This window comes from Orcinus orca, chromosome 4 (genome assembly GCF_937001465.1).
Source record: "Orcinus orca chromosome 4, mOrcOrc1.1, whole genome shotgun sequence".
NCBI classification, from domain to species: domain Eukaryota; kingdom Metazoa; phylum Chordata; class Mammalia; order Artiodactyla; family Delphinidae; genus Orcinus; species Orcinus orca.
The window spans coordinates 81,704,591-81,730,129 of NC_064562.1; the positions used below are offsets into that span (position 1 = coordinate 81,704,591).

The 25,539-nt window shown below is 41.4% G+C and overlaps 1 protein-coding gene across 5 annotated transcripts in view; it reads left to right on the forward strand.

The window, feature by feature from the left end:
- Positions 1 to 25,539, forward strand: part of LNX1 (ligand of numb-protein X 1) — a 201,979-nt gene that overhangs the window by 169,682 nt on the left and 6,758 nt on the right. For all 5 annotated transcript variants that reach the window (XM_033425416.2, XM_049709158.1, XM_033425415.2 and 2 more), the window contains 3 exons: positions 13,202 to 13,336; positions 19,585 to 19,762; positions 21,391 to 21,622. In XM_033425416.2, coding sequence (XP_033281307.1) covers positions 13,202 to 13,336; positions 19,585 to 19,762; positions 21,391 to 21,622 — 545 coding nt within the window. The remainder of the gene's footprint in view (positions 1 to 13,201; positions 13,337 to 19,584; positions 19,763 to 21,390; positions 21,623 to 25,539) is intronic.

Sequence of the window (25,539 nt, forward strand, 5' to 3'; positions counted from 1 at the left end):
CAATTCTTCTCAGAATATGCCAGGCTCTATGTATGCCAGGTGCTAAAGTCTCAGTGGTGAGCAAGTCAACACACACCAGATTTGCTTTCACTAAGCTCATTTTATAGGGACTAGCAACAAACAGCACACCATCAGCTCATCCTAGAGTTGTAATTCTGGAGCCCTAACTTATTGCTTAGTGAGACTTTTTTTTTTTTTAACATTTTTTATTCAAGTATAGTTGATTTACAATGTTGTATTAATTTCTGCTGTACAGCAAAGTGATTTAGTTATACATATATTTTTTCATATTCTCTTCCATTATGGTTTATCACAAGATAATGAATATAGTTCCCTGTGCTATACAGTAGAACCTTGTTGTTTATCCATTCTATATATAATAGTTTCCATCTGCTAATCCCAAACTCCCCCGTACCCCCTCCCCCTTGGCAGCCACAAGTCTGTTTTCTGTGTCTGTGAGTCTGTTTCTGTTTTGTAGATAAGTTTGTGTCATATTTTTGATTCCACATATAAGTGATATCATGTGATATTTGTCTTTCTGTGTCTGACTTCACTTAGTATGATAATCTCTAGGTCCATCCATGTTGCTGCAAATGGCATTATTTCATTCTTTTTTATGGCTGAGTAATATTCCATTGTATATATATACCACATCTTGTTTATCCATTCATCTGTCGATGGACCCTTAGGTTGCTTCCATGTCTTGGCTATTGTGAATAGTGCTGCTATGAACATAGGGGTGCATGTATCTTTCTGAATTACAGATTTGTCTGGATATATGCCCAGGAGTGGGATTACTGGATCATATGGTAATTCTGTTTTTAGTTTTTTGTGGACCCTCCATACTGTTTTCCACAGTGGCTGCACCAACTTACATTCCCACCAACAGTGCAGGAGGATTTCCTTTTAGTGAGAGAGATTTCTGTTTCTCAAATGTTCTCTTGCTCACTGGCAGGACCGTTAGGCAAGGGTTTTGTTTCTGTACTTCATTGTGCAGTATGTTGCCATGTCAACAGGAATGGCTGACAACTTTGTTATTTTTCTAGCATATCAGTGGGTAACCCTGTTCAGATGCCTCCTGTTGTCTGTATTGCCAGGTAGGGTCCGTGTGCCACATGTGATCTCAGAGCCAGGTTGCACTGCTGTGTTGTGTTTCACAGCAGCGTCTTGAGAGCTTCCCTGTCATCTTTCAGTTATGCAGTAATAATGAAGACAGACATCTATGGAGTTCTTGGCTCCATAGAACATAGAGACAATCCCTGTGCACAAGTGAAATGGCAAAATGGGAACTCCATCAGTGGGGTCCCAGGTGCAGCTGGTCCATCCAAAAAAAGTCCCTGCTCTGATGGTCAGACCAGGATTTGTCTTCTAGGTCCAAATCTCATACGCACACCCAACTCAGCTTTTTTACAGCAAGTCGTCAAGAGTTCATCAAGTTTTTGTGGGGACTTGAAAACATGTTAAATAGTGAAGAAACTAGGAATACTTGACCTGGAAAGGAAAAGGGATCAGGGAGGGCAATGAGAGCTATTTTCAAATAGGCTTGTCATGTGGAAATTGATTTGGGGTTGCCCGAGAGGGCATGACTAGAACCAATGGGCAAGCAAGGGAAAGACAAATTTAAACTCAACCTAAGGACAAACTTGCTAATTAGTGCTGTCTAAAAAACTTGCTTATTAGTGCTGCACTGCCTTGGGACACAGTGAGTTCCTTGTCATTGGAGGCACTGAAGCATGAGCTGGGTGACAACACGGCAAGGATTTTGGAGTGGAATTAAAGCACAAACTACAGAGGAAATGTTGGATTAGATGATGTCTGCCATCTCTTCCGTAGCTGTGGCTTCCTGGCTGTGTGCAACCAGTGCTCCACAGTTCCCCGGGGCTTGGTGAGCACAAGATAGATGAACTGAAAATGATACTTGAGCCCTAGCTGGAAGGGGAGCTAAAGTGGGGCAGCCCCTAAAAGTTCAGGAAGAACCATCCCCACAGTTAAAGCTAGGCTGTCTCACTCTGGGATCCTTGGAAAAGAAACCAGTGGAGAATGCGGATGCAGGATGAATTTTTTTAAAGAAATGGTCATTAAGACCTCTGATGCTAAGGCCTGAACCAAGATGGCAGAGTAGAAGGACGTGCTCTCACTCCCTCTTGTGAGAACACCAGAATCACAACTAGCTGCTGGACAGTCATTGACAGGAAGACACTGGAACTCACCAAAAAATATACCCCACATCCAAAGACAAAGGAGAAGCCACAATGAGACGGTAGGAGGGGTGATTTTGCAATCACAGCAAAATCAAATCCCATAACTGCTGGGTGGGTGACTCACAGACTGGAGAACACTTATACCACAGAAGTCCACCCACTGGAGTGAAGGTTCTGAGCCCCACGTCAGGCTTCCCAACCTGGGGGTCTGGCATGGGAGGAGGAATTCCTAGAGAATCAGACTTTGAAGGCTAGTAGGATTTGATTGCAGGACTTCGACAAGACTGGGGGAAACAGAGACTCCACTCTTGGAGGGCACACACAAAGTAGTGTGTGTGTCGAGACCCAGCAGAAGGAGCAGTGACCCCAGGGGAGACTGAACCAGACCTACCTGCTAGTGTTAGAGGGTCTCCTGCAGAGGCAGGGGGTGGCTGTGGTTCACCGTGCGGACAAGGACACTGGCAGCAGAAGTTCTGGGAAGTACTCCTTGGCGTGAGCCCTCCCAGAGTCTACCATTAGCCTCACCAAAGAGCCCAGGTAGGCTCCAGTGTTGGGTTGCCTCAGGCCAAACAACCAATAGGGAGGGAACCCAGCCCCACCCATCAGCAGTCAAGTGGATTAAAGTTTTACTGAGCTCTGCCCACCAGAGCAACACCCAGCTCTACCCACCACCAGTCCCTCCCATCAGGAAACCTGCACAAGCCTCTTAGATAGCTTCATCCACCAGAGGGCAGACAGCAGAAGCAAGAAGAACTACAGTCCTGCAGCCTGTGGAACAAAAACCACATTCACAGAAAGATAGACAAGATGAAAAGGCAGAGGGCTATGTACCAGATGAAGAAAGGAGATGAAACCCCAGAAAAACAACTAAATGAAGTGGAGATAGGAAACCTTCCAGAAAAAGAATTCAGAATAATGATAGTGAAGATGATCCAGGACTTTGGGAAAAAAATGGCGGCAAAGATTGAGAAGATGCAAGAAATGTTTAACAAACACCTAGAAGAATTAAAGAACAAACAAAGAGATGAACAATAAAATAACTGAAATGAAAATTACACTAGAAGGAATCAATAGCAGAATAACTGAGGCAGAAGAACGGATAAGTGACCTGGAAGACAGAATGGTGGAATTCACTGCTGCGGAACAGAATAAAGAAAACAGAATGAAAAGAAATGAAGACAGCCTAAGAGACCTCTGGGACAACTTTAAACGCACCAACATTCACATTATAGTCGTCCCAGAAGGAGAAGAGAGAGAGAAAGGAGCTGAGAAAATATTTGAAGAGATTATAGTTGAAAACTTCCCTAACATGGGAAAGGAAATAGCCACCCAAGTCCAAGAAGTGCAGCAAGTCCCATACAGGATAAACCCAAGGAGAAACACGCCAAGACACATAGTCATCAAATTGGCAAAAATTAAAGGCAAACAAAAATTATTGAAAACAGTAAGGGAAAAATGACAAATAACATAAAAGGGAACTGCCATAAAGTTAACAGCTGATTTCTCAGCAGAAACACTACAATCCAGAAGGGAGTGGCATGATATACTTAAAGTGCTGAAAGGGAAGAACCTACAACCAAGATTACTCTACCCGGCAAGAATCTCATTCAGATTCGATGGAGAAATCAAAAGTTTTACAGACAAGCAAAAGCTAAGAGAATTCAGCACCACCAAACCAGCTGTACAACAAATGCTAAAGGAACTTCTCTAAGTGGGAAACACAAGAGAAGAAAAGGACCTACAAAAACAAACCCAAAACAGTTAAGAAGATGGTCATAGGAACATACATATCGATAATTACCTTAAACGTGAATGGATTAAATGCTCCAAACAAAAGACACAGGCTTGCTGAATGGATACAAAAACAAGACCCATATATATGCTGTCAACTAGAGACCCACTTCAGACCTAGGGACACGTACAGACAGAAAGTGAGGGGATAGAAAAAGATATTCCATGCAAATGGTAATCAAAAGAAAGCTGGAGTAGCAGTACTCATATCAGAGAAAATAGACTTTAAAACAAAGACTATTACAAGAGACAAAGAAGGACACTACATAATGATCAAGGGATCAATCCAAGTAGAAGATATAACAATTATAAGTATATATGCACCCAACATAGGAGCACCTCAATATATAAGGCAACTGCTAACAGCTATAAAAGAGGAAATCGACAGTAACACAATAGTAGTGGGGGACTTTAACACCTCACTTACACCAATGGACAGATCATCCAAAATGAAAATAAATAAGGAAACAGAAGCTTTAAATGACACAATAGACCAGATAGATTTAATTGATATTTATAGGACATTCCATCCAAAAAACAGCAGATTATACTTTCTTAAGTGTGCATGGAACATTCTCCAGGATAGATCACATCTTGGGTCACAAATGAAGCCTCAGTAAATTTAAGAAAATTGAAATCATATCAAGCAACTTTTCTGACCACTATGCTATGAGATTAGAAATGAATTACAAGGAAAAAACGTAAAAAACACAAACACATGGAGGCTAAACACTATGTTACTAAATAACCAAGAGATCACTGAAGAAATCAAAGAGGAAATCAAAACATACCTAGAGACAACTGACAATGAAAACACAACAATCCAAAACCTATGGGATGCAGCAAAAGCAGTTCTAAGAGGGAAGTTTATAGCTATACAAGCCTACCTCAAGAAATAAGAAAAATCTCAAATAAATAATCTAACCTTACACCTAAAGGAACTAGAGAAAGAAAAACAAACAAAACCCAAAGTTAGCAGAAGAAAAGAAATCATAAAGATCAGAGCAGAAATAAATGAAATAGAAACAAAGAAAACAATAGCAAAGATCAGTAAAACTAAAAGCTGGTTCTATGAGAAGATAAACAAAATTGATAAACCATTAGCCAGACTCATCAACAAAAAGAGGGAGCAGACTCAAATCAATAAAATGAGAAATGGAAAAGGAGAATTTACAACCGACACAGCAGAAATACAAAACATCCTAAGAGACTACTACAAGCAACTGTATGCCAGTAAAATGGACAACTTGGAAGAAATGGACAAATTCTTAGAAAGGTATGACATTCCAAGACTGAACCAGGATGAAATAGAAAATATGAACAGACCAATCACAAGTAATGAAAGTGAAACTGTGATTAAAAATCTTCCAACAAACAAAAGTCCAGGACCAGATGGCTTCACAGGTGAATTCTATCAAACATTTAGAGAAGAGCTAACACACATCCTTCTCAAACTCTTCCAAAACATTGCAGAGGAAGGAACACTCCCAAACTCATTTTATTAGGCCACCATCAGCCTGATACGAAAACCAAAGATACTACAAAAAAAGAAAATTACAGCCCAATATCACTGATGAATATAGATGCAAAAATTCTCAACAAAATACTGGCAAACAGAATCCAACAACACATTAAAAGTACCATATACTATGATCAAGTGGGATTTATCCCAGGGATGCAAGGATTCTTCAGTATATGCAAATCTATCAATGTGATACACCATAGTAACAAATTGAAGAATAAAAACCATATGATCATCTCAATAGATGCAGAAAAACTTTTGACAAAATTCAACACCCATTTATGATAAAAAACTCTCTAGAAGGGCTTCCCTGATGGCGCAGTGGTTGAGAGTCCGCCTGCTGATGCAGGGGACACGGGTTCGTGCCCCGGTCCGGGAAGATCCCACATGCCGTGGAGAGGCTAGGCCCGTGAGCAATGGCCGCTGAGCCTGCGCGTCTGGAGCCTGTGCTCCGCAAAGGGAGAGGCCACAACTGTGAGAGGCCCGTGTACCGAAAAAAAAAAAAAAGCTCTCCAGAAAGTGAGCATAGAGGGAACCTACCTCAACATAATAAAGGCCATATATGACAGACCCACAGCAAACATCATTCTCAATGGTGAAAACATGAAAGCATTTCCTCTAAGATCAGGAACAAGACAAGGATGTCCACTGTCACTGCTATTATTCAACATAGTTTCGGAAGTCCTAGCCATGGCAATCAGAGAAGAAAAAGAAATAAAAAGAGTACAGATGGGAAAAGAAGAAGTAAAACTGTCACTGTTTGCAGATGACATGATACTATACATAGAGAATCCTAAAGATGCCACCAGAAAACTACTAGAGCTAATCAATGAATTTGGTAAATTTGCAGGATACAAACTTAATGCACAGAAATCTCTTGCATTCCTATACACTAATGATGAAAAATCTGAAAGAAATTAAGGAAACACTCCCATTTACCACTGCAACAAAAAGAATAAAATACCTAGGAATAAACCTACCTAAGGAGACAAAAGACCTGTATGCAGAAAACTATAAGACACTGATGAAAGAAATTAAAGATGATACCAACAGATGGAGAGATATAGCATGTTCTTGGATTGGAAGAATCAATATTGTGAAAATGACTATACTACCCAAAGCAAACTACAGATTCAATGCAATCCTTATCAAATTACCAATGGCATTTTTTACGGAACTAGAACAAAAAATCTTAAAATTTGTATGGAGACACAAAAGACCCCGAATAGCCAAAGCAGTCTTGAGGGAAAAAAATGGAGCTGGAGGAATCAGACTTCCTGACATCAGACTATACTACAAAGCTACAGTAATCGAGACAATATGGTACTGGCACAAAAACAGAAACATAGATCAATGAAACAAGATAGAAAGCCCAGAGGTAAACCCACACACCTGTGGTCAACTAATCTATGACAAAGGATATACAATGGAGAAAAGACAGTCTCTTCAATAAGTGGTGCTGGGAAAACTGGACAACTACATATAAAAGAAAGAAATTAGAACACTCCCTAACACCATACACAAAAATAAACTCAAAATGGATTAGAGACCTAAATGTAAGACAGGACACTATAAAACTCTTAGAGGAAGACATAGGAAGAACACTCTTTGACATAAATCAAAGCAAGCTCTATGTTGATCCACCTCCTTGAGTAATGGAAATAGAAACAAAAATAAACAAATGGGACCTAACGAAACTTCAAAGCTTTTGCACAGCAAAGGAAACCATAAACAAGATGAAAAGACAACCCTCAGAATGGGAGAAAATATTTGCAAACGAATCAACGGACATAGGATTTATCTCCAAAATATATAAACAGCTCATGCAGCTCAATATTAAAAAAACAAACCACCCAATCCAAAAATGGGCAGAAGACCTAAATAGACATTTCTCCAAAGAAGACATACAGATGGCCAAGATGCACATGAAAACCTGCTCAACATCACTAATTATTAGAGAAATGCAAATCAAAACCAGTTAGAATGGGCACCATCAGAAAATCTACAAACAACAACTGCTGGAGAGGGTGTGGAGAAAAGGGAACCCTCTTGCACTGTTGGTGGGAATGTAAACTGATTCAGCCACTGTGGAAAACAGTATGGAGGTTCCTTTAAGAACTAAAAATAGAATTACCATATGGTCTAGCAATCCCACTACTGGGCATATACCCAGAGAAAACCACAATTCAAAAAGACACATACACCCCAATGTTCATTGCAGCACTACTTACAATAGCCAGGTCATGGAAGCAACCTAAATGCCCAGTGACAGACAAATATATAAAGAAGATGTGGTACATATATGCAATGGAATATTACTCAGCCATAAAAAGGAACGAAATTGGGTCATTTGTTGAGATGTGGATGGATCTAGAGACTGTTATACAGAGTGAAGTAAGTCAGAGAAAAACAAATATCATATATTAACGTATATATGTGGAACCTAGAAAAATTGTACAGGTGAACTGGCTTGCAGGGCAGAAATCGAGACACAGATGTAGAGAACAAACGTATGGACACCAAGGGAGAAAGCGGCGGGTTGGGGGAGGGATCGTGGTGGTGGTATGAGTTGGGAGATTGGGATTGACATGTATACACTGATGTGTATAAAATGGATGACTAATAAGAACCTGCTGTATAAAAAGAAAATAGAGAAAATCTATTTATTAGGTTTATAGATGTGTGTAATTAAAAAAAACACTACTGTTACCTTGAAAAAAAAGATATATAAGAAAATCGCTGATTGTTAGTGTTGGTGTTTTATTCAGTAAAATAACCAAACTCTTACTGCTTTTCATAGTTTAACAGTTAATTCTCTTGGCTTATAGCTGGTATTGAAAAATCACAATCCCTCTCTCAGATTCCAGACCTGAGCCAGTCTTAGACCCAGATTCTATCAAATACAGTGGAGTCTATGACCTCTTGAGGATAGAAACTGTAATGCCATGGGAGGAGTTATATAGCAGCAATTTTTTTCAGTCTTTCCACAGAGTGACCTATGGCTGGGATATTCCTTTGAAGGGATAGGAAGAGTTACTGCATCTTGCACGTGACATGTAACGTTCTATTATATACTACAGTATCTTTGGAAATAAAAACTAAAACTATAATTATTTGTTAAAAAAAAAGAAAAGACCTCTGATGCTAATGGCTGGAGCACTAAGTAGAGACGAACTCTGTAAATAGCTTATTATTATAAATCCAACTACAGCTCTTATCTCTGTAAGAAGAGGGACCTCCAGTCAAGTGGGTCTATACTATGTCATAAAGGGGGCCGTGTACATGGTCTGTCTGCTGACGGCAGCACAATCTCAATGCCCAACAGTCACTTTGGAGTCCTCTGTTTTATGTGTTTGTGTAGAACTATACCCTGTGGCATTGAGGGGGCACGAGTGTGGTAGCTCTTAACTTGATATTTTATGAAGCTAATATATCAATGCAGTGACCAAACCCACATGAATTACAGTTCACCAAATGTTTTTTTTAAGCATATGCATATATATATATATATATATATATATATATATATATATATGGTTAAAAAGCAGCAAATGCTAGAGTACATTTGGTTTAACTCCAGTCTTCCTTCGCAAATGAATAGGTAGAGCCTTTGGCTACGTCACACCTTGAAGTACAGGTACTCTATCAACTCTTGCTCTGCCCTAGTTATTACTGGCTAAACAGCCCCCGCATGGGCCCATGCAACACTGGGTCAGTACAAAGTCTCACTGGGCTCACAGCTCTGCAAAATGCCTCTCCTGGCCCCTTGTGCAGTGGCATCTTTGATTTCCATCTCTCTGTGAAGCTTCTGGTCCGTGTTGCATCCTGCCGTTCTTATGAACCATAGTGGATTTTGTAGAGAAAAGAGCCGTTTCCAAGGTGAACGCGATGGAAGATGCTTGCCCTGTGAGGCATTAGTGTAGCGCTCTCAGACTCTTCCTTCCAACTGTAAGAGATGGGATCGTATTATTTTGAAATGGGCTAAATATAAATGAGGCTGCCGGCCTATGGCTGCCTTCCGTGACCTCTGCTTACTCCCATCGTATAAACAATATAGGCAGTTTTGAGTCAAATCTCAAAAGCGCAGAGAGAAAGTCATCAAACAAAACAAAGACAAGCCTTTCCATGAGAAATGCTACTCTGTTTTAGCCCTCTGGTTTTCTCTGAATATGAGATTTGTCCTGTTTTTTTCAGCTGGAAGCAATTGGTCCCACCTCAGGAGACTCCTTTGTGTGCTACCCATATCTCTTTCCTGACCCCTGCTTCTGACTCTCCCTGAAGTAGGACAAGCTCTCTGAGGGCAGGAACCATGTTCCCAAGGCTCTTAGTGCAGTGGCTGGTCCAGAGCAGGCACCTGTCAGCCACAGGGACAGAATGTTTGTAGAAGAGACCTGCCAACAAGCAGAGGTCCACAGGGGAGAACATAAAGGCCATCAGAATCCCTTCCCCCTAGCCAAGGAAAGGAGAAGAGGGAGTTAATGCTTGGGCTCTTAGAGTAGAAAGAAAATGATACAGCAGCCAGGCTGTGCAACTGGTAACCACTGTGTCCAGAATTTGTCTAGATCTAGAATGTTTAAGGGAGAGAAGAGAAGAGAGGAGAGGAAAAAGTAAAAAGGATTTACCTCTAGCCTGGTCTGCCACTTGAAAGAGTCACAATTGTTAAACAGTCCTTTTGCCCAAATTACAGCATCCCAAGAAATGCAAGAAAGATGCTGTGCTCCCTCTTCCTTTGAGTGTCTGTTATTTTTTTTTAATTTATTTTTGTTTGTTTATTTTTTGGCTGCGTCGGTCTTAGTTGCGCCATGCGGGATCTTCACTGAGGCATGCAGAATCTTTTGTTGCAGCGCCTGGGCTTCTCTCTAGTTGTGGCGTGTGGGTTTTCTCTTCTCTAGTTGTGGTATGTGGGCTCTAGAACACTTGGACTCTGCAGTTGTGGCACATGGGCTCCAGAGCGCGTGGGCTCTGCAGTTCGTGCCTCTCTAGTTGAGGCACGCGAGCTCAGTAGTAGTGGCCTGCGGGCTTAGGTGCCCCATGGCGTGTGGGATCTTAGTTCCCCGACCAGGGATAGAACCTGTGTCCCTTGCATTGGAAGGCGGATTCTTTACCACTGGACAGTCAGGGAAGTCCCAAGGTTTGTTATTTAAATGACAGGCCTGCTGCCCCCATCTTCCTGGCACAGATTATGTGAGTATGAAATAAACAAGTTCATGCCATTCTCTCCTTCATTCAGTCTTTCTGTGACTCCCCTCTTCTCACACTCACCCCACATTCACACCAGTGGAAAGAAAGGCTATCTGGTGCTAAGGGCCATTTCTTGACACTGAATCCAGCTATTGCTGAGAATTAGAGCCCCGATAAACACATTAGCCCATTTTCCACCTTCGACTTCAAATGCTTGGTAAGAAAGCATCAAATAGAATCTCTCTGAGAGCAATTTATAAGGTGGCTGGTAAGAGCTGGAGATCCAGCCTTGCAGGGAATTTATTTCCAAGTAAGTTGATACCAGGGCTATTTATTGGGGTGCATTCCCGCCAAAGTCGGCATTTGAAAATCCAGTGAGAAATTCGTGCTGGAAAATGCGAATTAAATAGCTCTTAGCCTACTTCTTGGCATTTGGGATTTTGCGTAGCAAGTTGATTCAGTATGTAAAAGTCTCAGATTTTCTCAATTATCATGAGCTGGTTGGGCCTGCCACTGCTGCTGGTCCTGAATTGACATGGTACAACATGTGGGCCTGGACACAAACCCACCACCACCACTGAGATCCTTCAAAACGTCGGAGTTTCCCTGAAGATAAGGAGCGCATCTGGGCTCAGCAGTTGAAGTTTTGACTTGAATGTTTGCCACTTCTTATCTTTTAGTAATTTTTTCCTTCAGAAAGTTCCAAATGAGATAACCTCATTTGGATAAGTGAGGCCTACGGTATAAAGAAAGAGACAGTTATTACAAAATAGTCTTCCAAGAACTCAGTTTAGTTGGTTAATACCATAGTTCTTCATGTCAGCTTACTTCATTATTGTTTCCTGGGCTTGTTATTTTTATCCTGTTGTGATACAGGCTTTATATATGATGAGAGACACCAGGGAATTCAAGGTAGAGGAGCAGAGGGAAGGGTATGTAAGTGATGACTGGGCAGGGCAGCAGAGGTGATGATGTGAAGGAGAGTGAGTGAAGGACTTAGACTTTCTTTGTAGGGTTTCCTACGTTTATGTGAAATGAGTCAACTCTCCTGGCCCACCATCCACCATGATGTTTACAATAGACACTGCACTTCAGCAGGTGTTTTTAAACATTCATCTCATGTATAGCCACCCAACTGATGACCCCTAAGCTTCTTCGAGAGATCACCGAGAAGAGACATTAATATAAGAATGTAAAGTCATGAAGGTTTGGGCTGGACAACTGTGGGGATTTGATCTCTTGGTGGGTTCTTATTGCTTAAGGTTTTAAGACAAGGTCCCTGTTCCGGAGAGTGGGAGTGATGAGAAGGAAGCTGCAGAGAGGCAGGAAGCGAATATCTCCACTCCCATTGTCTGAGCCCATGGAGAAGAGCGTGGACTTTCCATGGCCTCCTTTCATGACCTGACTTGTCCATGGTGTGACATCTGTGCCTGTGAAGCAAGAGGGCAGGCAGGCCACTGTCCATCTGTGCTGTGATGCGGAGCCGTCTGGGGATGAGATGTAGAGGGGAACGCCTAGAACTTATTCCTCTCTTCTCCACCTTCCTTGTCCTCAAACCTAGCCTTTCCTGGTTTCTAATCAAATCTAGTCATGACTTAGCCACGGTCAGCTTTTACTCAGGTGACAGGGAGGTCAGCAGACTACTTCATCTTGGACCATCAGGGAGCCTTGTTCTGGACGTTTCACAGGTCCAAGGTCTGGTCTATCTGGCCTGCAGATCTGGAACCTCAATAGTCAGCAGTTCTGGAATAATGACCCACACTCTCAGACACAAGTGAAACTCACCTGTGGCAGAGAGCCAACAGGTAAATTTATGGTGTGGAATGAACCTTCCTAATAATCAGTGCATTTGCTATTTGCAATGCTCTGTCCAAGTGTCAGGGTACATAGCAGAGAGGACTAGTCATCACAATTAGCGGCTGTCACATAAAAAAGGATCAAGGGAGAGGCGTTTAATCAGGCTGCATTATAACCTGCCGTCATCCTCAGATTTCTGAAATGCTCATCCTTTCCAATGCCCAAAGGTTTGAAACTGTCAGACACAGGATTCCTTTTCCTGCAGTGGTGGTGTTGCTGCCACCAACTCCATTTCTTTTTCTTTATTGTTTACCTGTGTCTTAGACCTTTGATCTGGGATTTGGGCTGGGCTACCACTTTACGCTGTACATTCTGTTCTAGCTGGAAAGTCCTACAGACATGGCTTGTGTGCAGTGGTGCCCGTTCATTAAACATAAATTAGCAATGTCCAACAGTGTCTTTTCAAAGACTGTTGAATGAGTCAAATCTTCCCTAGTTTTTCCCTTGAAGTGACGTTCATTACCCGATTTAGGGATAAAGGAAATAACTCAAGTTCTTGCTAAATTACAAAGCGGGCACGGCCATGGAAAATACTAGAAATAATTTTTTTTCATAAAAGTAAAACCGAACTCATATCTTGGTAAGCCACTGGTGCTGGGTGCTTTGAATGGAAGCTCAGAGTGGCTAACACCTGTGTCTTATCACACAGGCCAGTGAAAGGCGCATTCACCTCGTCGTGTCCCGCCAGCATCGGCAGCGGAGTCCTGACATCTTTCAGGAAGCTGGCTGGAACAGCAGCGGCAGCTGGTCCCCAGGCCCAGGGGACAGGAGCAACACTCCCAAGGTGAGGCCCAGTCCACAGCTCCTGCAGGGAGCTCTTTCTTGGGAAGGCTGCATACTTGAACATTTTTAAGTGTCACCTCTGTACTTCATCACTTAAACACTATTTGACTCGTCTTGTAAAATGGAAAGCCCCAAATCCCATCTTTGAGAACTGGTGAGATAACAGGTGTCTTTCATCCAAGCAGGAGAGAGGAAGGTGCATGAGAGTTTTGAAACCTGATCTTGAAAACCAGACCTCATATGGGGACCTCATTTCTAGCCTAAGCCAGATGGATGTCGTGTTTTTCCAACAGGCATTTTGTTTAAGGACTGCTCCCATTCACTTTGCAATGAAGCAAGAGGTTTGCTTGGTTTCTAGTTTTTGAAGTTCCCAGTCTGCCTGAAAATTAATGATTCCCCTTTAGTAAGTTTGTTTTTGCAAGAAGGACCCAGGAAGATAATAAAAACACTTGAAGTTCATGTAACATTAGGGAGTGGTGGGATTGGGACAAACCAGAGAGCGTATGTCCTTCTGGCGTTAAATTCCAGAACAATTTTAAAACACTGTGGATGAAGCGGAATGCATCTCTAGGCAGAATGCCTCCTTCAGGGCAGCAAAGTGTAGCCTATCTTTAAGTGAGGTGACTCAGTGCGATATGTACTTCTGTCATGGCTTTTATTAGAGGCAATACTGTAACCTCCCCATTTGGATGGGGATCTAAGCAACACAAACCTTGTTTAGTGCAAATTCAGTGTCCTATAGCCTTAGCTTGGCATCCTGTTGTGATGGCAATGAGTTTCTAGCCATCATTCCTCCTGGGACCTGGTTTCATTAAATCACTTGTCACTAAAATCTTATAGGTAGCCCATTCTTCTTGCAACAGAGATTAAGGAATGCCTACATTCTACACAAGGCTGTGTTTCAGTTTGGAATAACTCATGAGTTTGAGTTTTTGAGCAGTGGATACAGAAACAGTACTCAAATTTTTGATTTTGGAATACCTCTGCTTTCTATACTGTTAACTGCACAGCCTACAGAGCTATACCACCTCTCCTTTCTCCAGCCAGCCAGCCAGCCATGCCCCATAAATCCATAAATGTCAGGTTTATTTACAATAAACAATCTAGAAAACCCAAGTACCTCCTGCTAAAACCTTTTATGGCTAAGGACTCCCTGGTGTCTTTTGGCTAATAAATACCATTAGTGTTTAAATTAAACCAATGGTATTTATTAATGGAAAACTAGCTTATTAGCTCAATTAATTAAAGTTTTAATCCAATTATAGTTGAGTTAACTAGACCATATTATATTCTGGTTCATTACACCGCTAAGAACGCAGCTTCCACCAGCACTGGGGGCGTTACATTCCCTTCCGCCTAACCACCACGAATCATGGAAACAGCCGAGGTCATCTGAAAATATTTTTGCTGCAACCTCCTGTCATGTGTCCAGTTCCTGGAAAACATATATAACAGACTGGCCTAGTGGGAAACTGTAATTATTTTCATTTTAATGTATAGTTCTATCTGCCTTCTGAAATGTACACACACACACACACACACACACACACACACTGACATATTTAAACCTAAACTAAGACACGTAGACATTTGATGATTTAGTTTTTTATGATCCTACTCAAGTTTTATTTAGGAAGCAACATGGCCTTTTGAAAGTAGGAGCTTAAATGATTCAAAGAAATACCAAAGGCGGCAAACCAAGATTTGTGAGACAGAGAAGTTTTTAGCCAATTGAAAAGTTAAAGAATGACAGGCATCAAATTTAGGAGTGTGGTTACCTCTGTGGGAGAGGAAAGGGAACGTGACCAGAGGAAAATCACAGAGGGACTTGAGCTGCACACAGAATGTATTTCTGATGCTGCGTTGCAGAGTACACGGGTAGGTCATTATGTTCATCTTTATACTTTTATTATACGTCTGAAATGTTTTCTTTTAAAAGTCCAAAGCAAACATTCCATAACGTATTTTAAGAGCTGAATGATGAGTGTACAGGTGCCCGTGATACTTTTTAATCAGTTTGAACTGTGTCATAAAAAATTATGTTTTTAAACATTAGGGAATATTCTGAGGTCTCCACAGTAGGGAAGGGGGTGGGGACAGAACACGGGTGGAGAAGAAGATCTCTGTCGTATGTAGCTCTTCTTCTCCCAACCAAAGTTAGGCATCTCTGGGTGTGAAGGGTTCGGGGTGTCAAGGGATGATGACTTGGGTTTTTCTGTCCCTAACATGGATCTCTCTCTGGTGGGGAACCGAGTGGCTGTCAGAGGCACAGGACACCTTGATTTGGGGTAGCCCAGACACTCATGCTGAGCCTGTACCTGCTCGACAAAACATCCCTGTGCTCAGTGCAGCAAGACTGCTTGGTAAGCACTGAGGAGGTGTGATGGAAAGACTCTGTCTCCAGGGACTTGTATCTGAAAGCATAGACAGCACATCTCTGCAGCCGGGAGGACATAGCTTTCAGCATTCAAATCTTATACGTCATGTATTTTATTTGACAGCGTTAAAGTTGGTTTGAGTTCTCTATTCAGTGAGACAAATTCTTTCTGGAATAATTGGGTAATTAATTCTTTCATGTGTGTTTTTCTGACCATCACCTGAAACTTGATAGATTAATTTATATCACGTGTTTAAATGGTACCTCTAAAAGCAGAGTGGTGTACAGGGGAGAGCAAGGATTTAGGGTCAGACATCCTAGGTTTCAGCACTCAATCTTTCTCCTGCCAGTTGTGATTCATTGATCAAATTTTTTTTTAATGGTAAGCCTCGGTTTTCGTGGCCTGACACATGGAAGTAAACAACAAATAATTTTTTCTTTTCCTAAAGGAGTAGCTGTCCAGTCTGTACATTATTCAGGCAATATTTATTCATGACAAAATAATTAAGGCCTCAGTAACACGCCCTATTAACTGGAGTGGCAGGAGAGAAGCCAATGGAACTTCTGGAATATTTCATAGGATATGTCATTTTGCTGCTTTCACATGAATTTAATAACACATTTTTTAACCAAAGTATCCTCAGATAAAAGCCGTATCTTCCATTTAACTGCATTTCTTTTAGCCACAGGTTTGCCATATGTGGGCATTCTGACCCATTTTATAGATGAAGTCAGAGGAACCTGGAGTGATTACAGTGTTATAAAATCTCTCGCTTATTACTATTAGAACCCAAATAGCGCTTCCCTGGTGGCGCAGTGGTTGAGAATCTGCCTGCCTATGCAGGGGACACGGGTTCGAGCCCTGGTCTGGGAAGATCCCATGTGCCGCCGAGCAACTAGACCCGTGAGCCACAACTACTGAGCCTGCGCGTCTGGAGCTTGTGCTCTGCAACAAGAAAGGCCGCGACACTGAGGTCCGCGCACCGCGATGAAGAGTGGCCCCAGCTCACCACAACTAGAGAAAGCCCTCGCACAGAAACGAAGACCCAACACAGCCAAAAATTAATTAATTTTTAAAAATTATATAGAACCCAAATAGCAACAAACAATGTTCAAACTTTCTACTAGAAAGGCAATTAAATTATTGGAATTTTTTTCACCTGGGTAAACGTTATAAATACTGTATTGCTAAAACCCAGTACTGGATGAATTGTGGGTAATTAGCATTTTCACAGTGTATTGTTGAGATTATAAATGATAGAGCTGTTTCAAAGGTAATTTATCAATACCTATCAAAATGTTAAATGCTCAGGCTCTTTGATTTAGCAGTTATACTTCTAGGACATTAGCCTGAAGAAATATTTACACAAGTGCACAAGATATGTGTGTCTAAGGATATTCACAGTGACACTGTTTAATTTCGTGAAAGACTGTAAAAAACCCAAAAGGTCACTAATGGTGGATATGGCATATTCACACATGAAATACTAGGCAGCTGTTCAAGAAGAGATAAAGTGTGTGTGTGTGTGTGTATTTACATCATAAAAGATGTCCTTATTTTCCAGAGCATCCCATATGTGTATAAGGCATCACCTTGAGAGATTGACTAACTACCCCTACAATACCCCAGGCCCCCTAGAAATAATGGAGTTAAGCCCTTCTTTGAGAGCACAGGGAATAAATGCCTTATGAGTATCCCCAGGAACAAGCTGAAGCAGCAGGGCAGCCTGTTGGAGTCTCTGGGTTTAGAGCTTTGCCCTGAGTTGGGGGCATTTCAGAACTGCCTACATCTCCAAGCTGGGATCTTTTTTTTTTTTTTTTTTTTTTTTTTTTTTACTGTTGTGGCATCTCCCGTTGCGGAGCACAGGCTCCGGACGTGCAGGCTCAGCGGCCATGGTTCACAGGCCCAGCCGCTCCGTGGCATGTGGGATCTTCCTGGACCGGGGCATGAACCCGTGTCCCCTGCATCAGCAGGCGGACTCTCAACCACTGTGCCACCAGGGAAGCCCAAGATCTTTTGAGAGATATTTGTGGTTAAAGGAAGAGACATTCTGAATCTAATTGCTTTTTAAAAAGGAAAAGTCATGTACTAAGGACAGATCTTGAGATCCTCTCCAAGTCTACTCCTTTGCCTCAGCTGGAATGCTAGGACCACTATGTTCATACTGTTACTTGCTTGTCTTGTCTTGAAACTTTTCTCTGAAGAAAGCCCCATTTCAGTTTTACAGTCCTCATCTGACAACCAATCTCTACCGGGCACTTCAAAGTTCTAAGGTTCATATAAACACAACCCAGACCTTACCAGTACTAATTGTAACATATACCTTGCTATAATCTTAATTTCCAATTTATTATTCTATTACTATCAAAACAATGTGGCAATTTGCAATTCATCCATCCATTTATTTGACAAACATGTACTTATCATCATCAATGTGTTAAACACAATGTTCAGGGCTAGGGATACAGTCACAGGGCGTTACTGTATACAGTAAGGCCATTAAAACAGACGTGGGTTATTTAAAACCATAGGAAATCATCAGATAATAAATGCACAAAAATCCTAGGCTTATCTTGCTTCATAATGAAGCATTAAAAATTGATTCTGTACATGCAAGCATTAGTTCTGTATGATGTCAACTGTCAAATTTACAGAAGTTTGATTATAATTCATTTGATTTGTTGCATAGATAATATATTCACAGGGTTCAAAAAATGGAAAGTATATATTAAGTTTCTCACCCTTCCCTGATCTGCCCAGTTTCCCCCTCCACCCCCACGAAGCCACTTTTTCTTCCGGAATTTCTTTATGAAAATGCAAGTATCAGTACAAATTCTTATTTCCCTCCTTTTTTTTTTAAAAAAAAATGAAAGGTAGTATACTTATATTTTGTTCTGTAGCTTGGTTATTTTTGTCAGATGTGTTTTTAAATTTTCTTTCTTTAGATAGAACTATAAGCTATGTTTTGAACCATAGACTTTTGGAGGTTTGATCAAGTGTTTTAAGTATTTATTTGCAGAGCAAATGCCCATCTAGTCTCCTAGGTCACTGCCCAAGCAGGAAGGAGAATAACTTTTTTGAAAAATATATATTGATACATATTCATTGATAAAGCAGTACCCTTGACCTACTCTTATTGCTTCAAGATAATGTTGAATGTGGCTTCAATGTTTTTAATCTAGTGTTGTTGAATCAAATCACAATTTGCTTTTGAAAAGTTGGTCTACATTGTGTATTATATAATGTATATATTATGTTTTATGTAATAAAATTAAAGGCTATAACTGCACATTATTTAGGACTGCTAAAGTAAGAGTAAAGTTGTCAGCTGGGGCAAACCTAGATATTGGTGAGATTTTAGAGTATAATATCTAGGAAATTCATTATTTTTCTTTGAGGATTTCTGTAAGTGATTACCTGCATAAATTAAACTGGAACTATTTAATTTAAATATGGTTACATTTTAACCTAGAAAAACTTCCTGATATTCATGCATGACGAGAGTTTTACGAAACGTTGACTCACTGTATCAGGAATAAATGGATCACCTGAAAAATTTTGGGTGCAGTTCACTTTGTATACTTAATATTTCTCCAGTGGTCTCCAACCTATTCCTCTTCCCATTTTTTACTTCTCCCATTTGGAATATAAATTTTCTCTGAGTCAGCCTAAGGAATTTGGGACAATGTAACTCTGTTGAGAGTGAGGACCAAGTGAGGAGTTCTCTGCCTCTCTCTCCCTCCTTCTCTCTATGTACGACCAAGAACCACCATCATATATTTATGCAATCTTGGTAGTTTTTTGTATGTAAGAAATGCAAAGCCACTTACGAATAAATGTGCTATATTTGTTTTTCTGTCTGTGCCTTCAGCCCCTCCACCCTGTAGTCACTTGTCATGAGAAGGTGGTAAGTGTCCAAAAAGACCCCAGTGAATCACTCGGCATGACCGTTGCAGGGGGAGCATCACATAGGGAGTGGAATTTGCCAATCTATGTCATCAGTGTTGAGCCCGGAGGAGTCATAAGCAGAGATGGAAGAATAAAAACAGGTAAAAAGTAAAGAGACTTAAGGTACCGGGGCAGCAGAGTGTTAAAAGGAATTAGCGGCTTACTGGGTTAGGTAACTGTTTCCAGAATTAACAAGAGAATGTGAGGGTGATCTGGCCAGGGCATCTGTGACCCATTGACCATGATTGGTTTGAGTATAGTTCCTGGACCGGGTTTCACCCCTCTTGGTTCATGTGGGTTGATATGGGCCACCTTGCTTGCTGGTAAAGTGAATATCTGCAAACAATGCCGAGAATGAATAGGGAAGGGCTACAGTTATGAGCAAGTTGCCTTGATTTAACGGCATAATTTGGTTCCATTCATTCTAAGTAATTCTTTGGTGGATTGATCCAGTGATGAAACTGTTCATGAATCGTTCCCTTTATGGGTTGGATAGGAGAAATAATTTGATAGATTTTGATTCAGTGAATATTTATTAAGTGAAAATACCAAGCCAGGTACTTTCCCATTGATGAAAAGTGTTTCACTACTTTAATCTTATATGATTTGGGCTCCTTAGAGTGAAGGAAAGAGATGTCCAATTTGTATCTGATAGTATTGTCAGTTCCCATGGATGGGTAGCTGATGGTTGAGCCGATATGCCCTTTCGGGGTGTTCAGATTCAAGAAATAACATGTGAAGTTTTTGAAGTACAGTTGCTCAGCCTGAGGGGCCACGGGGGGATGGCACGTGTGAAGGGCTTCAGTCAGCCAACCTAACGGTGCTTCTCTGGGGTTCAGGATGAACTCAAGGCCTTTCCCATCTTTCTCCTCCTGTCCTTTTACTCTTGCTACGGTTATTTTGTGCAAGAAAGTTGATAGTCGAGGCAGAAAGACAGGAGGGAGATAAAAAGATAGGAAATGGAGGTATGTACTTTAGTTTCTCTTTTCTTTTTCACCCAAGCACCCGGGTGGAGAACGATGAGGTCAACTACGAAGTGACTTATTAGTGAGAGAATGTGAGCAGAGGGTTCTATGATAGGATGGCCCCGCACACAGTAGGGGCTTAACCAGTGGTAGCTGTCAGCACCTTTGCACTGAATAGAAATGGAACCTCTTCTTCCCACCTCTTTAGGAACACAGTTCCAGGCCCATCGTTCTTAACTGCCGCAGACTCATCTGTCAGACTCTCTCATGGGAAGCTTATTATTTATTCATTCAACCCTTATTTATTGGGTGCTTACTACATGCCTGGCTCCGTGTGGGTGCTGGGCGCTTTTGCCACATGCTCTGCCTTTGTGCTAAAAATGGGAAGAAAAGAAAAAAAAAAAAGGTTTTCTTTGATTAAATAGTGAACGTGGCTATTTTATCTCCCTTCCTTCCTCCCTCCCTCCCTCCCTCTCTTCTTTCCTTCTTTCCTCCCTCCCTCCCTCCCTCCCTTTCCCCCTTTTTAAGGCAAGAGCCAAATACCAATAGGCGTGCGTTAGAATCCCCCTCACGTGATTTACCAGCGCCTTGGCACATGCGCACTGCTCGCGATTTGATGTGAGAAAACCCAGCCGCATGTTGACGTGAGGCTAAGGAAGTGCCCCTTGCCCTCTCCACGTACCCGCATCCCAGTCAGTCCCTGCCCCTTTGCCTTTCCAGTTTGCACTCTTACTAAGAATGGCTTCTGCTTCTCCGGTCACTAGGTGACGTTCTGTTGAATGTGAACGGGATTGAACTAACAGAGGTCAGCCGGAGCGAGGCGGTTGCTTTATTGAAAAGCACATCCTCCTCGGTGGTACTTAAAGCTTTGGAAGTCAGAGAATGTGAGCCCCAGGAAGAAGGCAGCAGCCCAGCAGCGCTGGACTTCAACCACAAAGACACGGCCCCACCTGGCAACCGGTCCCCCTCCTGGGTCATGTGGCTGGAATTACCACGGTGAGTCCCAGCGTGACATCCTTGGGGAGGTGTGGGAGGAAACGATGATAGTTCTTAGACCACTGTTTCACTCTCTTGGGCTGGTTCAGGGCACTGTCATGTTAACGAGACCCAGGCTTGGTTGTGGGTCTATTTGAAAGAATTTGTGTTCCTTTTGGTAACTGAAACTGCAGCAATTCTTGGGCAGGGACGAAAGCCTGGGTGTGGAAACACTGTTTGGCCTTCACGGAGAGGAGGTCGTAGGGCTGCCATGTTCGATTGTGTGGGTTGTATGTGCGTCAGGAAGCTCAGTCGACAGAGAGAGGGCGGTGTTTTCACACACTCTGGAGCAGGGCAAGGTCAGCTTTTCTCAATTGGCTAGTGGCGGGCCTAGGAACTTGCATGGAGGTAAAACCAGTCTGTGGCTTCACGCCTCCAGCTCTCCGGTGGCCCCAGCTAAACCCAGAGCAACGCAGCAGCACAGTTTGCCTTTGCCCAGATGCTGGGTCCTGTGTTGATTGAGGGCCTCAGATCACCTCTCCCTTGTTCCTACTCTTGAAAAGTCCTGGTGTAAACCTTCAGGAAGCAACTAGTTTGTCATCTCAGTGAGATGTAACTAGAGCCTTAGAGGGGAGCCAGATAAATGTTTCGGAAAGTTCAGGAAAGGATTTGAGGGCAGCCTTGCTAAATGGCTAGATACAGAAATCAAATATTCGAAGGACAAATAATTTGGGGTTTGCTCACCTGCATCAGAGCGTAAGCTCTTGGCCTTCAAAGGATTGCCTTAATAATTCCAAATGCATGACTTAAATGTTCAACATTAGAGTCACTGATGATGATATGCTGGCAGAGGATTAAATTAATGAAAGTAGGATGTTTGGTTTTAGTACATTTTTCTCGAGGGTGGAGATAGGTTGGTCTCTCTCTCTCTGTCTCTTAATTTTAAATGAGGTTTTAAAAAACATCCCTACCTCAAATACACACTGAGATTCCCTTTTTAGCCTTCACTAGTTGATAAAATATTTTTTAAATGAGTACATTTTAAGTTAAAAACTGAGCATTGAGTTTAAAAAATTTTTTAATTTTTTAAAAAAATTTTCTTCCTGGGTGGAAGAAGAGAATGTTACTTTAACTAAAATCATATGGAAAAAAAATTTTCTAAAACTCCAGTCTATTAAAATGGATCATTTAAAAAAATTTTTTGTGCTTGAAAGCTACTTGTCTTATAAAACAGAGTTCCTTGCCATTCATTCATGTAAAGACAGAACAAATGTGAGATGTGTTTTACTTCAAGTACAACCAAGTGAATGGCTTTCTCTCCCTCTACCTTTGCCCTTGACTTTGGGCACAGCACTTCCCTGATCTTATCAGAAGTCCAATCTGGATTTTGCTCATTTCCTTTAGAAGAATAGAAAGTGTGAAGCCAGCAAAGACAACACTGGTTTGCAGTCCCCCCGGCAATTCTTAGTTTCCTTCATCCCCTCCTCTCCTCGTAGTAATAAGCACAGTGAACATTCAGAGGGCACCAAAGGGTAGAGAGAGTGAAAGTGAGTCTTCCACCCTTGGCCCCTCAGATCCGCTCAACAGAGGTCACAGTTACCAATGACTTGTGTAATTTTCCAGGGAGTGTCTATGTCAGAGGTTGGTAAACTTTTTCTGAAAAGGGCCAGAGAGTGCAGATTTGGAGGGTCATGCTGTCTCTGTTGCCACTATTCATTTCTGCTGTTGTGGTGTGAAAGCAGCCATATAGACAGTCAATACATAGATGAATGGGCATGCCTGTTTATTTATAAAATTGGGTGTTGGGCTGGGCTGTAGTTTGCTGACCCCTAGTCTAGGTATATATGTACACACACACATACAATGGTAACATACACACTATGATGTACCATAATTTTTTTTTAATCTAAGAATATACTTTGGGTATCATTTCACATCAGTACGCATCAAGCTTCCTCGTTCTTTTCTATGGCCAATAGTATTCTCTTGTATAGAAGTACCATATTGATTCAGCCAGTCCTGATAGTATTGTCGAGACCTAATTTGGTAGTGGACACTTAGGTTGTTTTCATCTTTCGTAAGCAATGTTGCAAAATGAATTCATAAGGAAGGTACAGTGGTGTTCATTGCACTGTTGTTGTGTCCACTACCAATAGGAACTGGTTAAAGAAATCATGCTATATCTGTACAACCCTGTGATAGGTTACCTGGTTATAAAACTATCTGATCACCTCTTTTTGGATTTCGTAGGCATTGCATCACTGACTCGCACTGAGTGGTGATGTGGAGAAGTGAGGCCTGTCTCATTTCTTTCCTTCTCTATGTGGCTTGGTCTTTCTACCTAACGTTCAAGATAAATGTTGTTATTTGGCATCTTCTTTTCAGGGAGTCCAGATATGTATGTTACCTCTTTTTGTTTTATATCTTTCATTTTCTCTTGAATCCTTTTCAATTCTATTTACTTTAATTCTGCTTTCTTTGCTTGTTTAGCTCTGTCCTTCATAACCCTTACTGTGTTTTCAGTAGTACATCTTTGCCTTTGTACTCACTTTCATTTCTGTGTTATTTTTCCCTTCTACGTCTGTCTTCTCGGCCCATTTCTTCTCCTCTTGTCTTATATCTCCCCTTGAAATCTTATATCTCTGCCTTGATCTCTTTTACAGAGCCATTGTTTCAGAAGTATTTTAAATTCACAGGAATAGGGTTGGTTATAAATTTCCTTTTCTCTAGCAGCATTTCATTTCTGTGGCAGCATTTTTCTGGTGAGTGGTTTTTGTCTGTTACTGTTTTTACTGTTACTCTCCGCCTTTTCTTTTATATGTGTCTCTGGTTCATTTTTTAACCTTTGAGCTAAATTTTTCCTGGAGTGGCTGTTTGCTGGAGGTTTATAATAAAAGGAAGGAACCAGGGCCATCTTGCAGGTTGGCATTTCTGATCTTGACTGCATAGAGCCCCAAAGGTGCCAGGTTCTCCCTCACTGATGCAATACCATGGGCATAAAAGTCTCTAGTCATTTGGCATTAGTGATGTCCTAAGAGTTTCAGGCCTTAGCAAAAGTTACTTGCCTGCCGGAACCACTAGAGATTTAGGCTGCAAATAGTTTTTTTTTTTTAATTCACAAAGAAGACATTTCCCTCCAAGTTATACATTTACCCAGTCAAACCTTTTCCCCTTTTGCTTAACAGATTTTGAGGGAAAACTATTTGCCCTAAAGTATGATCCAGCCACTTACCTAATATTCCCTACCAGTGAAGAAAAGTGGTATGTCAGCAGGTCTAGAAACAATCTCTTTTCTAGGACATTGTGATCATGTCCTCAAGTGCAGTCCAACACGTAGAATGAATGTATATGAAGAGGGTACCATTAGTATGCTGAACCCCAGTGGGTGTCAGATATAATAAACAGTAGCAGAGAGTAAAAGTAGGTTATGAAGGACAATGCAAATATGTCTCACCCTTATCAGGGATGCCTTTTGTACACCCCTGGGCAGTAGCTCCAGACATGGGCTCTAAGCTATACAGATGATCAGATGCAATTCACTTGGAGGGGATTCAGAAAACACTGAAGACCTTCTGCTTTATTCACAGTTGGCTCTCAGGGACCCCACTCCACATCTGGAAGTCTTTGAAAACATGCTCTCATCCGGACTAGTATGATAGTGATACACATTAATTCATTTCTTCTCTTGCCTAAGTATTTAACCTTTCACTTTCCTGAACTTCAGAAAGCATTTTGATGAGGACTGTCTGTATCGAAGAGCAGGGAGGCAAATATCATGGGTTGTTTTTTTTTTTAAGTCAAAAACTTTTACATTTTAACTATAGGACAGGGACACTGTCAAGTACATCCAAACCCGGAATAGAAATAACAACTGCAACAGTAGCTCATACTGATATAACCTTTTCTGTGTGCCAGGCACTCTGCTAAGAGCTTTACAT